Raw genomic sequence first — 16,968 nt, 5'->3', positions numbered from 1 at the left:
CTCAATAAATATATACTTTATTGATAGAAATTTTAATCTCATTGAGATCATTTCCACTAATTAAACACTTAACATTGGATCAATATTTAGGAAACAATTTACATCTTCATTTCTTTCCCATTGTGTTACAGGGACACCCTTAAAGCCAGAACCTGTGGGTCCTTCTGCCAGTAAGTTTCTGTTTTATTTCCTTGCATCCAAAGGAACAACAGCAACTTTTGTAAGGACTGTGCAGAATACAGAGACTCCTCTTCTGTGTTGCAGTGTATGAAGTCACAGAGGATGGATGGATTATAAAAGGGGTGAAACAGTATTTTTTCAGCACAGAAAGTAGCTCTATGGAAAAAGCCAGAACATTCTGCAGAAACAATCATGGAGATCTTGCTATCATTGGAGACAATAATCAAAGAAAATTTTTGTGGAAATATGTAAGGAGATAATTAATTTTTTACCATATATTTTACCATATACATCATATATGCACCCTACTGCATATGTTTGTGAAGTACAGGAGGACATGCTTGTTGCATAATATTACTACATTTTATCAGCAGTAGATTTCAATGTTCAATGAGTTTTGCGCATGACCAAATGTGTATAAGGAGCAATGAACAGGCAGATATTGACAAAACTGTCCTTTGCCAGGATAGTTCTCATCTAAATACCATATTCAGAAGTGCAGTGTTACGTGCAGATTTAAGGCTACTGCCAGGGTAGTTCTGATGGTTACATACCAAAGAAAGATTTGTCCTTCCTCAGGTCAGGGACTGACTTGTAAAAGAATCTGTAACTTCATGAATTAATTTTGCTGCAAAACATATCAAAACCACCCATGTATTTCAAGAGCGTTGCTTGAGATGATGCTGGCGGGCACATGGTGGGCCATGGCAGGGTCATGTTAACAATCAGGTAGCATAGGCATTGGTTCAGACTTCTGCCAGAACTCTGTTTGGTTTATTAATACCAAAGTATTCCCACAACCTCCTTTCTGTGTCACGTAATTAGATGTTTTCTTTTATTATGTGTGGGATAGGATATGAAAGGAGTAGCGGACAGACAGCTTGAGACACAGGAATTACACAACTGCCTAAGTACAGAAAAATTTACATTTACTTACTGCTAAGTGCCAAATTATTTTATACTGTTTATTTATTTATTTAGTTTTCTCAAGTGTTCTGTGTGTCTTTCAAAATTGAAAGCACAAACACATTTTGAAAGCTTTGATTATACCACCAGTACAGCAGCCAAAACTAGGGAATCATCAGTAAAAGCAACAAAGCAGAAGTATGTGATTTATTATATTTATTTCAACAGGAGTCCTCTCTGGTGACTAGTCATGATTGTTCATAAAACATGTATTCATCTATTTGCTTCAATAGCACAAAATATACACTTTTAAATATCAGATAACTAAGTAAGAGAAAGCACTAACAAAAAGTATATTTTTGTGTTTAGATATTAAAAAATGGCAAATTGGAGTCATATCTCATAGGATTAATTCGGAATGCCGATCAACAGTTTAGGTAGGTATTCAAGTGTTAGACATTAGAACGGGCTGCCCAGGGAAGTGGTGGAGTCACCATCCCTGGAAATCTTTAAAAGACATTTAGATGTAGAGCTTAGGGATATGGTTTAGTGGGGACTGTTAGTGATAGGTCAGAGGTTGGACTCAATGATCTTGAGGTCTCTTCCAACCTAGAAATTCTGTGATTCTGTGATTCTGTGATAATTCATAAAATGAAGTTTTGTCCTGCCAGAGTTCCTTCTGCAGGGACACCTGCAAGGGAGTTAAAAGCAGTTTTGGAGAGATATATTGCATATTGAAACGTGTGCTCTCCCTTGGCTTAACTATTTTGTAAAATCACTGGTTTAAATGGCATTTTTATAAGGAATATCCATGCTACAAATACATAGATAAGATCTGTTAAAGATGAAGGTAATTTTGTTCTTGGACTTGGCAGGCAGGATTTTTTTAATCTAATGTTTTTTAATCCTAGTTTAAAATCAAATTATAGACAGACTCAGCTGTAAATATTTCAAAATACATATTTTTAGTATATAAAAATAGTGTTGTTTTTTTTTTTTTTTTTTTTTTTTCCTGAACTGCCTGTGAACATTGTCTGATCAACAGCTACTGTGTGGATTTTTATTTTTTTTTTTCAGTTGGATGGATGGGAGCCCAGTGTACTATGCAGCTTGGGCAGCAAATGAACCCAACTTTGCTTATCGTCAAGAAAATTGTGTAGTCTTAAATAAAAAAACTGGTGAGTTACACAACTTTTAAAAAATATATTTTTTATGGGTATAATTCTTCCCATGTTTGCTAAGTATATTTTGTCAACTTTAATCCATTCTTTCCCAGTAATCTGAGGGAAAATATACATAATGAAGTGTAGTCATTATAACTGAGGTTAACTGAGGGGCAACATTTGCCATAAGAGATTTGACTTCGATAGGGATGCAAGGATAAAACGGTCATTGATTTTTCAGCTGTACAAGCAGTATGTTCTATTCAAATCAATAGCAAATTTTTCTTTCAAAAAAATAATCAGGGAGTATTTAGCAAAAGAATAGAACATATAAGCAAGGACCTAACAGACATATGGAGTTTCACATTTAGTTGTGCTTTCACTGTGAAACTGTTACTTTCCACTAGAAGGTTTAAATATAACAAAGCTGTTTGTGGGTTCACTCAGAGTCACCATGTCAGCCGTATCTTATGGCTACTACAGTCACAGCAGGATCAAAGTCCTCCTGCAAGCAGTGATGGAGGTAGAGTCTAGCTGAAGCACACAGTCTTACATTCCCAGACAGAGTGCCTTCAATGCTATAAGCATGGAAGTGAGTTCAGTTTTCCACAAATTTCTGTCTTTGAATCAATGTCTTATTATCTATATTTAAACTGATTTCAGGTTTGTGGAATGATGTCAATTGTGGTTTTTCAAATGGCTTTATCTGTGAGAGGCATAGAAGTTTTATAAATGCAACACTTGCTCCAGCAGTAACTTCACCTCCAGGAGGATGTCCTGAAGATTGGCTTTTATTTAAAAATCAGGTATCGTAACATGCATCTAAGTGCAATGATATTTGTCCTTGAGAAGATACCTAAAGCTACACAAGAGGTCTTTTGTATTCCAAATATCTTTTGACAGGGATTATCCAAAGTCACGTTAAAAATTTAACCAGCTACCTAATTCTTACAAAATTAAATCATAATTATAGTTTTTTTTTGAAGAGTATTAATCTGAGATACACTAGAAAACTGTTACATAGTATATACTAAAAACAAACTAACAAAAAAAACCTACAACTGAATTCAACTGAAAGCACCAATTGTAGTGTACAGTCAATCATTTGAGCTGGGACAAATCAGAAATAGTGCCTGATTTTTCCAAACTAGCTTCAATGTAATATACTTTCCTCTCCCTAAAAGGGAAAAACTCTGATGAGCTTACTAACAAAGGGCTCTATTTTCTAACATAAAGAATATTGTGTTGAAAGCACCCATATGCCAGTACAGTGTTGTTTGTTTTTTTTTTTTTAATTTTAATTTTAATTTTAATTTTAATTTTAATTTTAAACTTTCATTTTTACTTTTACTTTTACTTTTATTTATTTTTATTTTTATTTTTATTTTTATTTTTATTTTTATTTTTATTTTTATTTTTATTTTTATTTTTATTTTTATTTTTATTTTTATTTTTATTTTTATTTTTATTTTTATTTTTATTTATTTTAAGATTTGTCAGAGTTATTTTCCGCAAACTGAGTATGGCATTCTCTGAGAGTGCTACCGGTACAGCAGAGAGGAGAGGGCACATGGGGCACACTCATAATTGCCAAAACTATTGCCAGGGTGAGTGTGTATTGGTAGTGTGGTGACTACACGACTATGCACTTTTAAAGAAATCATAATATACATTTATTTTTAAGAAGCCATCATACATCTCCATTTATAAAAGAGCTAGTAAATGGGAAAGGCTGAATACACACATGAGAATACCATAGGCCAAAACTACTTTTCAGAAAGTTCCGATGATTTCACATGGAGTCCTGGGCTGGGCTTCTCCAGAACAGTTAACACATTAAGTTCTCATCAAGCTCCTACCGTGAACTATAGTTTATAAAGCTTATAGTTTATAAAGGTCTGTTTGAATTTTGTTGTGACATTCAGAGTTCCTTTCAAAAAGATATGATATGGAGTAAATTTAAAAAGTATGAATGGTTTTGACTTGGTTACAGAGCTGAGCCCCTGCTAGCTCTAGAAATTTCTCTTCTTGTATGATGGGGCTAATTTCTACTTAAACTGGTGCAATGCAAACATAAATTCCGTTTGGTGTCACTCACTGATGGCCTAACTTGTTTTTCGTAGTGTTACAAATTCTTTGGTTCTTCCTATCAATATTGGCATACTGCAAGTAGAGCTTGTATCAGCCTTGGAGGACACCTAGCTACCATAACAAATGAACAAGTACAAGGTATAGTACAATGACCCTTTAGGTAATAGCATTTATTCTGTAGACACTGGTCATTTTCTGCAAATAAGAATATGGCAAAAAGAGACAGCATGTAAATACAAGTATTTTATAATACACATACTTAACATGAGTTATATGGCCACAGCACAAAACATTTTTTGAAGAACTAGAACTATCTATTTCATGCTAATGATGCTAAAGGTTGCTTCCTCCCATTCCATGCAAACTGCTTTATGTTATTTTTAGGGTATTAATTACCACAAAATAAAAGATCCAGATGTAGTGTTCATAGAGTTTGACACCAAGAAAAAGAAAGGAACCCATGGTCTGCTTTTGCCAGAAACAGAAAAAGATACTTTATTATACCTCTCTGAAATGACTGCCTAAATTCTGCAAATTAATTCAGCAGTACAATGTCAAATGAGGGCACTTTTTCACCTTAAGTGCATTTCTGGGCTTCCATTTGCAGTTCTGTCAGTCAGTCGGCTCATCTTGAGGGTTGAACTAAAGGAACTCATTAGACAAAATGGCAGTCAGGCAACTTTCTGCCTTTCTGATCTTGCTTTATAGTTCCAAATACTTTCATTCTTTGAGACTTTACATGGGCAAAGGACTAGTATAATATTGACATAATAAATTTTACATAATCAAATTGGGTACAGTTCTGATCAAATGCTAATTTAAATGCATTTAAATTACTTCAACAAAATGAACAAAATGCTTAAAAATTTGTTTATGAGCTGATGTCTTGACTGATGACATGACATGTTCACCTTTTTTCTATTTTTTTTTTTTTCCAGCTTTTCTCACTTACCATTTGAAGGATGTTTTTTATGATCCCTGGATTGGCTTGAATGATGTACTCAGTGAACTCAACTTTGTTTGGGCTGATGGAAGGACTGTCTCTTATACAAACTGGGCTCCAGGTTCTCCAAAACTTGTAGAACCCATTTTGTTTGACAGCCTACGTCCAGAAGATGGTCACAATCGGTTACAGGTAAATATCACTCAGAGTTTACCATGAAGTTAAATCTGGAGAGTAATATCACTTCAAGTAAACATCTCATGTTGCTTCAGACTTTGCCTCAGCCTTTTCTCCAAATTGTATGTGTATCTTTAAACTGGGATTAGAAATACAGTGTTTTAATTTTTGGGTCTACAAGCTAACTCAGAGCACAAGAGAATAAGATATCGTTGTAAGATTGCCAAAGAATTTGTAAGTATTCTGGGACAGAATGACAGATAGAATGTTCTTTTTTTTGTAGTAATTTTCTGTTCATTTTGGAGAAAATGTAAATGTAGAATTCAAATGTTAGAAGTTATCATGTTAGAAACATTTTCACATGTTTGATAAGTTAAATCATTTTTGAAAAAGGAGAGCATGCAAGAGTTCATTTTTTTTTTCTACTTCTTTCACATTTAAAATTGTAACTGAATTGTGAAGGGTTAATAGGTATAAATTATTTTTATGTATCAACAAATTTCTAAAGCAGTTATTACCTAGGTCAACCCCATAATGTTGTAAACAAATTAGCTTTCTACAAATTTGAACCACATTTATTTCCATACCTTCCTTTCAAAACTTACCTTTCACTTTCTATGTCACTATTCTACTTGCTGTCCAACCATCCTTCATTTTGCTATTCACTCCTGCAGATAAGTCAGAAATAATACTAGAGAACCAGCTAAATCTGCACCTCAGCCAATTCATTCTGCTTCTGCTCATTATATTCTAGTCAAAGGTGTTCAGAAAGACAATAGGATACAGCACAATACATTGACTAAACTTCACTACAGCTTTAAAAATACTCCTGGGAAACATACAGAAAAAAACAAAACACACACACACACAAATAAACAAACCAACCAATCACCAGCACCACCACCAAACAGAATACACTAAGTTACATTCTAATTCTCTTCTTCACCTTGAACATATTCTCTCCTTCAGAGAATCCTCTTCTGAAAGATCCTGGAACAGGTTCCGCCAGGGAACTGGTCATGGCACCAAGCTTTCTGGAGTTCAAGAAGTGTTTGGACTGATTTTGGGGTAGTCCTGTGTAGAGCCAAGAGTTGGACTCTTTTTGTGTCCCTTCCAACTTAGGTTATTTTTTCATTCTATGATTTCCAAAGGAATGAAATATTATTGAAAAATAATATTTCATATATTATTGAAAAAGTTGCTCAAGCTTAAAAAGCAATTGCCCATCTTCTCTACTGTTTCATGATCGGCTTCTTTTCTTCTACCTAATCTTCTTCAGAGTAAGACCACAAAACCCACTAAACCAGGCATTCCTAAACTTTTTATATGGCAGCATAGCAGGCTGTTGCAGATTGTAACTAATTTGAAGTTCCAGCTTCTAAAGCACTCAGCACTTGATCTTCTATAAATAAGAGATATTCTAAGAACTAAAGTTGATGATAACTTACTGTCAAGGATCATCAGTTAGACACATCTGTAAAGAATAAGCACTATTTGTCTTTGCAAGCCAAATACAAATCATGGCCTTCATTTTTATTTTACTTTTTCATTTTTATTAAAAATATTAGAGCTGTTCATTGAGACAGAAAGTGTGACAAAGTTCTTGAAAATAACAGCATCTTTCAAATATGTCTTCTTGAAAATGATTATATGAATAAGCTGGTTGAAAAGATTTGCAAGACAATACCAAGGTGGAGCTGTCCATAACAGAGGAGGCCAGAAAGGAGAGAAAGGGAAAAATGGAGGGTGTTTCCAGAGCTGTAATAAAAAACCCACAATGGCAGAATTCAAAGAAAAAAAAAAGGCTGAAACTTCACAGGGTTAGAATACTTTGTTTTATAACTTCTAATACCAATGGATGCTCATACTCCTTCCCTTTCTCCAACAGTATGATTGTGTTGCTCTGAAGAGAGGTCCTCCTGATAATACAGGAAAATGGAGTGATGAGCCATGTTATAAATCCAGTGGGTATATATGCCAGAAGAATAGTGGTGAGTTCTGTATCACTAAACTTGGGATTTATATCACAAAGATTAAAATTAACTTTTTATTTAACATGCTTTATGTTACAGTTTGTTTGTTTGTTTTTAGGTAAAATATCAATAAAACAAGAGCCCCTCTTTTATCTCAGTGCTACTTAGCAATCTTGTGGAAAAGCGAATTTAGGAAAGCAAATCAGAAGTTAGAAAAGCAAAATGATCTTATTTTAATAAGTGTAATTAAATAGCTAAAAACCATAAACATAATTACACAATTTAATAATAATCTATAGATATGTAAGTGGTAAGTAAGTTTTACATTCAAATAAACCTGACAGTCATGAAGATGATAAGTCACAAAGAGTATTTTGAAAAAGCAGAGCAGGTGTACTATTTTTGATTCATGGTATGAAGTTACCTCTGCTATGTAAAATTCTGAGAATTTACAACAGTACCAAGTTCCCAGAAGCTGAAAATGTATTTCTTTCATCCAGAAAGCTCATTGCTGTTTTGAAGTTATCTGTTACTTAAAAGGAATTAATGAGAAGATCTATTGAGAACTTCTATATGAGAAGGTGTATTCAAATTAGCAATTTTCTAGTAGGTTCATAAATAATATTGTTATTCATTTGCTCAAGTCAAATATATGTTCTCCAGATATAACTGTTCTTGTGTTTTGTTTTTCTTTTCCTTTATTCCTCCAGATCCTAAACTCTTTAAGTCTTCAGCAACAGTGTTGGACTTTGCTTTTGACCATTCTGATGGCATTAGCTATTCTGTCACTCGTTCTAGAATGAACTGGGAGGAAGCACAAAAATTCTGCAACAACAATGCCTCGGAACTTGCCAGCATTTTAGATGCATATAGCCAGTCACTGTTGTTCTTAATTGCACAGGAATATGGAGAGCCTCTGTGGATTGGTCTTAACAGCAACATGGTAAGAACACATGCAATACAGATAGTTAAGCTGACACAGAGGCTGAACTTACTGTATGCTTTCATCTTGAAACCTATAGGAATTTCTGCCACTATACTGCAGAAAACAGCATATCAGTGCACCCATCTACATTGGCATTCACCAAAAAGGATGCAGTGGAGACTTTAACAAACCAAGAACTCTTTAAGTGTTTTAGCAGAAGGAAATACTCCTGCAAGCTGGTATTTAACAATGCTTTGTATGGTTTGTAGTCATTTAGAGGGTCTTGATGATAAATAGTGAAAACTCCAACATTATCAGTTTATTTTAATCTAAAAGATATACTAGGAACAACATGCATGAGTACATTCTGCCCTCTTCTCATGCGTTTTTTTACCTGAGTCATCAGTGACATAATATCTCTGGTTGCATATGAAAGATCTGTGAAGGAATGGTTTTGATATGTCTATCTATGTTCACAAATAATTCCAGAGTAGCATTATTCTAGTCGCAATAGGAAAATACAATTCTGGACAGAATCAAGGCAAAAATTAATTAAGGGAATCTTTAGTCTATATGATATAACTGTACATATAAAGCAATGGATATATGTTTTCATGGTGTAATTGCTCCCATGAAAAAATTAGAATATAATGGGAAAAAAAGAAAACAACAAACTTTTCCATCTTTGAGACATATAGACCAGCTGTATGACAGGGGAGGTGAACATTTGGATGGTAGGTGTTATTTTTGACATGCTACACTCTTCCCCATGAATCACAGTCATGATAACTACAACCAAAGCAATGGTGATCAGCACTGCTTATTAAGAACACTTCCACCCACACCATCCAGGCCTTTTCATGGTGGTACCAACATGACGGTAGTAAACGGAACAAAAAACTAATTTGTGCCTTTACTTATGTCCCCTTTTTATTCACTTCCATTTCCCCAAACTTGAAAAATTGTTCTGAATTAATGTTAGATACTTTTTGGAGGGCAGAAAGAAAATTTGTTTGTGTTCATATTTGTGTATAACAGACACTGCAAATCTTCTTGCAATTAGTGGTTACAAGCACAAAAAGGTGGCAATAGTAAGCTGCCAGGCAGAGAAGGACCTGGGAGTATTGGTTGATAGTCGGCTGAATATGAGCCAGCAGTGTGCTCAGGTGGCCAAGAAGGCCAGCAGCATCCTGGCTTGTATAAGAAGCAGTGTGGCCAGCAGGGCTAGGGAAGTGATCGTCCCCCTGTACTCGGCTCTGGAGGGGCCGCACCTTGAGTACTGTGTTCAGTTTTGGGCCCCTCGCTACAAGAAGGACATCGAGGTGCTCAAGCGAGTCCAGAGAAGGACTATGAAGCTGGTGAGGGGCCTGGAGAACAAGTCCTATGAGGAGCGGCTGAGGGAGCTGGGCTTGTTCAGCCTGGAGAAAAGGAGGCTCAGGGGTGACTTAATCACTCTCTACAGGTAAATTAAAGGAGGCTGTAGCGAGGTGGGGGTTGGTCTGTTCTCCCACGTGCCTGGTGACAGGATGAGGGGGAATGGGCTAAAGTTGTGCCAGGGGAGTTTTAGGTTGGATGTTAGGAAGAACTTCTTTACCGAAAGGGTTGTGAGGCATTGGAACAGGCTGCCCAGGGAAGTGGTGGAGTCACCATCCCTGGAGGTCTTTAAAAGACGTTTAGATGTAGAGCTTAGGGATATGGTTTAGTGGAGGACTTGTTAGTGTTAGGTCAGAGGTTGGACTCGATGATCTTGAGGTCTCTTCCAACCTAGAAATTCTGTGATTCTATGATACCAGTTACATGACAGTCCTCTGAGTATCTTGTGTAGTGAATATGTCACCATCAGCAGCCTTGAAATTACAACATGGATTTTACTTCCAGACCAAGGGCACATATCAATGGACTGACAGATGGAGATTAGTTTACAGCAAGTGGTCCAGTGGAGAACCAAAACAGGCATTGGCATGTGTATACCTAGATACTGATGGAACCTGGAAGACAGCTTCGTGCAGAGAAAAATTCTTTTCTGTCTGTAAAAAATCAGATGGTAAGCATACGTTTTAACTACAGGTTGTGGAGATTTATCAACTGTGTTAATATAATTGTTAATATAATTGTTAATATAACCAGTGGAAAAAAAAAATATTTGTTTTGCACTAGTTTATAGGAAGGCATAAGCAGCTAACTACTAGATCTAAAAATTGTCTGGAATTCTTCACAGAAGTAAATCAACCCATACTAATCATTACCAAAATTTCAAGAAAGTGAGAACTCAATGATCTATTCAGTCTAGGAAAAGTCCTTCACGAAATTCTGTATCCAGTTTAAGATACAGAAAAGTTTGAAAGTAGGGTTTTCAGATGACTTGGAAACAAGAATTATAAGGAAAGATTATAACTGGGCTTGTGCAAAAGACTAAGAGAAACCAGGTAATTAATTGTTGGGAATAATTAATTCAACCAGATAATCAATTTTAATTATTGAAAATGAGCCCTAAAGAAATGGAATTAAATTATTCCCTATGTCTGGTATGAGTAGGAAAAGGAGGACTTAAAGGAAACAGGAAGGAAAGCCTTCAGATTTTAACTGTACAAAAACCTTTAACACAGGACAAAAATATACATAACACAAAATAAAAACAGATCAGGGAGTCTCCATCTTTAGAGGTTGTTAAGAACAGCCATGACAAACATCTGCTAGAAATGATGATATTATATATCAACTTCTTGTCACCTGTTAGCACAAGGATGAATTAAATAAACCTTTGAGGAACTTTCAAGTACAAACACCCAAACTTTCTGTGGAAGTTAGAATAAATATGATTTCACAATTCATCTAAGTATTCTTATGTTTTCTTCAATACTATGAAGATCTTGAACCATTAGAAACATTAAAATTACATACCAAATTACATCCCAAGAAGCTGTAATTTGACAAAAATCATCAGAGTTGATATATAATATCTCTGTCTACTTCAATATTCTGGAAATCTAATTTGAGAGCTGAATGTTCCTTAATGGGGAAAGAAATAGACTGTGGAATACTCACAGGAAGAAAATGTAATTTGGCAGAACATTTAATTTTCATTCCATCTGCATTTATCTTCTCATCCAAAATCTTCCTATTATATCAGTCACTATGGAACTTATTCAGGATGCAGTTTAATGAAAAATCCTGCAAGCCATGTTAAGTCATATCAACACTTTCTTTCATAATCATAGTTTCTGTTATAAGGTTTTGATGCTGTCAAAAAATGAGACCATAGTATCAAAAGCCATTTTAAAAATAGTGGTTTTAACTAATTAGGCAAATATTTATGCCAGAAAACCAGATGGATATTATATTGATTAGTCACTATAAAAATTGTCATAAGAGAGAATCCATACTTCTTATAGACTAGTGCATCTTCCTAATCACCTTGATTAACAAATATGAAGTAAAATATATTCACAAACAAAGCCATATGAACCCAACATGCTTCATTTCTTCTCTGATGACAAACTTAATGTAATCTTTTTAGTTTTGCCTTACTTGTATAATGGGAAACACAAATCTTATAAAATTGTTGGATTCCAACTACCTGATCTCTTACCAGTAATGGCTCCAACTGAGCCCCCTCAGCTTCCTGGAAAATGCCCTGAATCAAAAGGACACAAATCTTGGGTACCTTTCCATGGTCACTGCTATTACTTTGAGGCCACCAGGAAAAAAAGCTGGTCTCAAGCTCATCAGGAATGCATGCGACTAGGTGAGTATTGTGTTTTAGAAGGATTAAAGATGCAATGAAATAGATGAAATAATGGGTGACATTGCTAAGAAAGTCTTAGATTACTTTAAAACTTCAAACAATGCTTTTAGATTGCTTTTCTGAGAAAACTATATTTATGCTGTCTCGCAACAGAACTAAACCTTGTCAGATACAGGTTTATCAAAGGCATCTTTGATTTCTCGATTACCAGAAGAAAAAAAAAAAAAAAAAAAAAATCCCTACTATTTTTATGAGAATTTGTGACTGGGTAGAGAGAAACTTAATATCCCACAGAGGCACAGACTGCAGTTACCTTCCTTTCCCTAAACAAGAGGGAATCCACACTCAGCATGAACTAGGATATAAACTAGGAAAGTTTTTCTTGTTATTTCCAGGGCACAGTTTATTAATTGGATTTGACTGGCTGGACAACAAATGAGATGGAAGAGTCACTTGGCTTCCATGAACCAGTAAAACACATTCAGCTGTTCAGCTCCTTCTCTGGAAAAGTCCCCACTGCTATGTGTGATCTGCGGAGAAGAGATGTAGATTAAAGGAGAGATGACACTACTACACATCTCTGATTTCACAGTTAACTGAGAATTACTGTGAAACAGAATATATTTCAGTGCGAGTAAGAATAGGAAACATCCAATATATCAACACCATATTTCTGAGTGATACTCTTTTAATTGCAAATACCCTGATAACCAGAATAAAAGATCATAGTTGGATGGTCCATATTCTAGATTCCTATGCTTTTGCCTACACACTACCTGGGCAGGCCAGGAAGGTGATTATTTTCTGATGAACACAACACAGCTTTGTGCTGTTAGGTTATATGACAAGTATAACTCAATTTCTAGACATCTTCACATTTCTAATAGCACAGTGCTGCTAAAATGCTGCCTAGCCACTGGCAGGTGACAGCTGGATGCATGGTGCTGACAACATCATATGTATCACATTCAGCCTACCTGTAGTTTGTGGTATGGTTGGACCTGTCCAAAAGTATTGTAGGAGAGCAATTTTTCTTCTCTAAATTACCTAAAGACTAAACAAAAATTCCTCTCTTCATACTGACTGGCATCCACACAGTTCAGAGTCCTGCTCAAAATACAATTATAGGGATACAATAACCATAAAAAGATTACTGAACATTATGTGTAAGAATCAGTAATATCTTTTAAGAGTTTTTGACTTAAGCTGCAAGAAAATGAGACATTGTGATGTTTTTTGTTAATACTTTTCAGTTGCTGATTTGGTATCAGTAGGAGACTATACTGAAGCAAACTTTCTGGCAGAAACCATTAAGATTCTTCATGGAAAATCTCCGAACTTTTGGATAGGGCTAAAGAAAAATGACATAGGTAATATCTTCAATATTTAATCATATATTCATATTTCATACAAAATGACTATACATTATATTAAGAAAGCAAACTTGTGTATTTGAAAATATAAATATATATCAAACATATGTTTATTTGAAAGCAGGTTTACATACACTTAGAACTGTAACTGAAACATTAATCTACTCATACAATATTTTTTTTTATTTTCCCTATCAAAACCTGTTCTGTCTAAAACATTGTTTTATATGTATATGCTCATTTTAAACGTCAGGACAATGGGTATGGACAAAGTCTGCAGTGGATTTTGTCAGCTGGCAAACTGGAGAGCCTGCAAATGAAAGGTTTAAAGACTGTGGAGAAGTCTGTGCATTGACTGGGCACTGGAAAAGCAATGTCTGTTCTTTCAGAAAAGGATATATCTGTAAAAAAGCAAAAAGTAAGTAACATTTCTAATACACTGTGACTATTAATGTCTTGTAATATATTTAAACTGTATATTGTAGAACATGTAAAAATGTAAAATATTATAGCTTTAAGTGCAAAACCAATAAACTACAATAGCAACATTCAGTTGCCAAATACTGAAGAACAGGATACAAATACTTGTCTCAGGATCAGCTGGATATCCCATGTGGCTTCTGACTGCCTCCTCACAAGTCTGCAGCTCCTGCAAGTCCTATAAAATCACTATCAGCCCCGTGCTACTCTCATGCATACTTCAGGTATCTATGTTTAGCCAAAAGAATGGAGGGACACCACTCATTTTTAATAAAAAAAATGTTTTCCTTACAATTTTTCATTAATTATCATGCAGTCTAAGTTCAAAAGCAGTGAGTTTTCTTTCATTTCAACTGAATTTATTCTCAGAAAAATCTTGTTCTGATGAGTGCAACAAAAACCCTGTCTGATAATAAATGCCTGATTTGGCACTTACTTTCATTACTATCATTTGAACTGATAAAATACCTTATTGTGGCACTTACCATGTGGTAGAATTATATGTGACATCAGTGTGGCAGAATCAAGTTTAATAAAATGCTAATAATATCTTGATACCAAAATGATCACCTGCAAGAAAATTCAAGGGTTTTATTACCTAAGGAGACTAAATGAAAGTATTTGAGAACATGAACATTTTGTTTGGTAAACTACATATTTCTGTTCCTCTTTCCCTTACTTGATACATTTAGGAAGTACAATTGAAATACGAACCAAATCCACAAGGAGTGGTTGTTTCCAACAGAAGAAGCTAAACTCCTTTTCAGCTCATGTAAAGTTCCTCATGATACATTCCTAACACCTTAATTCAGGAAATGTTTCCTGTTCCAGAAAACACCTAAAAAATAATATAGATCCCATGTTTGTTTCTTCAAAAGAAACATATTTGAAAACACTTTTGGAAGTAACAGAAAACTGACTATAATTTTATTTCTTGTTGGGTATCTTGACTGAGGAGGTCAGATGCTTTTAGAAGAAAGTGCAAAGCATTGTATTAGAGGTTACACACGCTTAGCTCCATTGCCCTGGGAGAGCAGGTGGATTTACGGGTAATTCTCAGGAGCATCCAGACTTTGGAATTTTAAATTGCCTCATTTTTCTAAAGCATTCAGAATAAACATTTTCTTTTCCTTCCAAAAGCTCCTGAAAAGACAGAGATGTCACCAGAAAACACAGGTAAGTAGACTTCCTGTTAAGTAGAACTAAGGAGAAACTCAAATATAACAAGAAAATAATTATATAGTTTCTAAATATTGTTTTGGAGAGTATTTAAAAATAAAAATTCATAAACTTAATCTGTATCTTGGTACAGGAAATACAAGAGATTCTGAATTAAATTGTTTTATGATTAGACATGTTTAATTATATTTTATTCAGTTTTGATGGTAATAACAACTTGTTGAAGGGAAATTCTAATGCTTATTGCATTCTTCTGATTTTTAGTTTAGTGTTTTTTTGTTGTTGTTTGTTTGTTTGTTTGTTTGTTTTATGGATTCTGAAATCTCTTAAAATCAAAGGTGTTGAGGTGTTGATTCCATTTCATCCACTTACAGGAGAGAAAATGGAGGAAGCACTTTCCACTGGCATTATATGGCTGCTTGTTGTACTAGCCTTTTCTATAGTTGTAGCTGGAATTATAGTTTATTTCTACTTGAGGAAGAAAAGACAAAACCAACCATATATTTTAACCAGAATGAGTGGATCAGAAGCAACTGTGGATATACAAGGAAAAGATGCACGTACCAACATGTAGTCTGACAAAATACCCATATGTCCCAAATAACGAAAAGCAATCTGTGCAACTCTCAGTGGAATCTTAGGCCAGCTTTGCATTTTCTTACCCAAATAATAGTCTTCTCCCATCACAGATATAAATTTAATGGATTTATTTAAACATATTCACATATATATGCATTCCCTCCAAAATGCCCTCCAAAGTGTTAGAGTTTCTGCTGTTTCTTTAAGGGGGAGTACAAATACATTTTTCACATAAACGAACATGTCTAAAAAGCTGGCTCCAGAGGTGTCAGGGCAAAACTCTGACTGATGTTTAATATGTGAAATTGCTTTCTTTAACTCATTTCTCCTTTTTGTATAAAGAGGAAATAATTAATCATATCTTTACATGATTTTTCCTGCTGTATTGCTTCAGTTATGATGAAAAACTGCTCATTTCAGACTTGCAGCTTCACCACTTATGATACTATTTTTTCATTCACGTAAAACCCACTATAAAACCTGCCTTGATGAACTCAATATTCCTTTGTTACCAGAAAATAAATATATATATGGAAAACAATTGAAAAGGCTCTTGTATTCCTACTTCTAGTCTGAGCTTTGAGAACAATTATGTCATTTTCTACAGCCTTGCATTTTTGCAGTTTTCTGTAAATATAAGCGTTTTTCCAGCAGGTTCAAATTAATAATAAAAATACAATATTAGATGATTCTGTTGGATATTATTTTGGTAATGATGCTTGCAGTATGCAATGGAGATTCATCTTTTTAAATCTAAGAATGTATAACAAATGGCTATCTTATACTGCATTACGTAACTCTCCAGTTTAGAGAAATAAAATCACTTGTGTATTTCTTGAAACTGAATTCTTACATTTTTGTTGTAATATCATTTGATAATGTGCTCTACAAGATTCAGAGTTTCTTCAACTGTACACAATAGAGGCATTTTCCTCAGGGGCAGTCTATTATATCATATTTTAAGACATGCAACAACTCTGCTGAGATACGGAAACACCTTGCTGCAAGGTTTGGGGGACAACTGTCACTAGCAGCCTCAGCAAAGAAGTGTCTGGAGGAAGAGAGGAGCTTCTACCAAGTATCTACAAGGGGAAACAGATGCTCTCCTAGGCCCATCTGTAAGAGCTGTTGTCAGGATTTCTTAAGCTTAAAGTCTCTGACTGACAAAAAGATGATGCAATTAAGGCTCTTTTTTAAAGAGAATAAGTTGTATGTGTGGAATAGGTTTCTACACCTATGTCTTGAGAACGCATT

General features: G+C 34.8%; 1 protein-coding gene across 1 annotated transcript in view; it reads left to right on the top strand.

Annotated features, from left to right (window-relative positions):
- LOC311206607 (macrophage mannose receptor 1-like) overlaps positions 1-16,483 on the top strand; it is a gene marked incomplete at its 5' end in the record, with an annotated part of 34,318 nt that extends 17,835 nt beyond the window's left edge. The window contains 15 exons of the mRNA XM_084282059.1: positions 132-170; positions 265-428; positions 1,456-1,523; positions 2,164-2,264; positions 2,913-3,055; positions 4,373-4,478; positions 5,279-5,475; positions 7,349-7,451; positions 8,144-8,376; positions 10,237-10,402; positions 11,951-12,103; positions 13,357-13,473; positions 13,730-13,894; positions 15,097-15,132; positions 15,510-16,483. Coding sequence (XP_084138185.1) covers positions 132-170; positions 265-428; positions 1,456-1,523; positions 2,164-2,264; positions 2,913-3,055; positions 4,373-4,478; positions 5,279-5,475; positions 7,349-7,451; positions 8,144-8,376; positions 10,237-10,402; positions 11,951-12,103; positions 13,357-13,473; positions 13,730-13,894; positions 15,097-15,132; positions 15,510-15,709 — 1,991 coding nt within the window. The 3' untranslated portion in view covers positions 15,710-16,483. The remainder of the gene's footprint in view (positions 1-131; positions 171-264; positions 429-1,455; positions 1,524-2,163; positions 2,265-2,912; positions 3,056-4,372; positions 4,479-5,278; positions 5,476-7,348; positions 7,452-8,143; positions 8,377-10,236; positions 10,403-11,950; positions 12,104-13,356; positions 13,474-13,729; positions 13,895-15,096; positions 15,133-15,509) is intronic.
- Between the last annotated feature and the right edge of the window lie 485 nt (positions 16,484-16,968).

This window comes from Netta rufina (genome assembly GCF_964035555.1).
Source record: "Netta rufina genome assembly, chromosome: 2".
Taxonomy (NCBI): domain Eukaryota; kingdom Metazoa; phylum Chordata; class Aves; order Anseriformes; family Anatidae; genus Netta; species Netta rufina.
The sequence above is the reverse complement of the archived record's forward strand: the minus strand, read 5'-3'. Positions and strand labels throughout refer to the sequence as shown.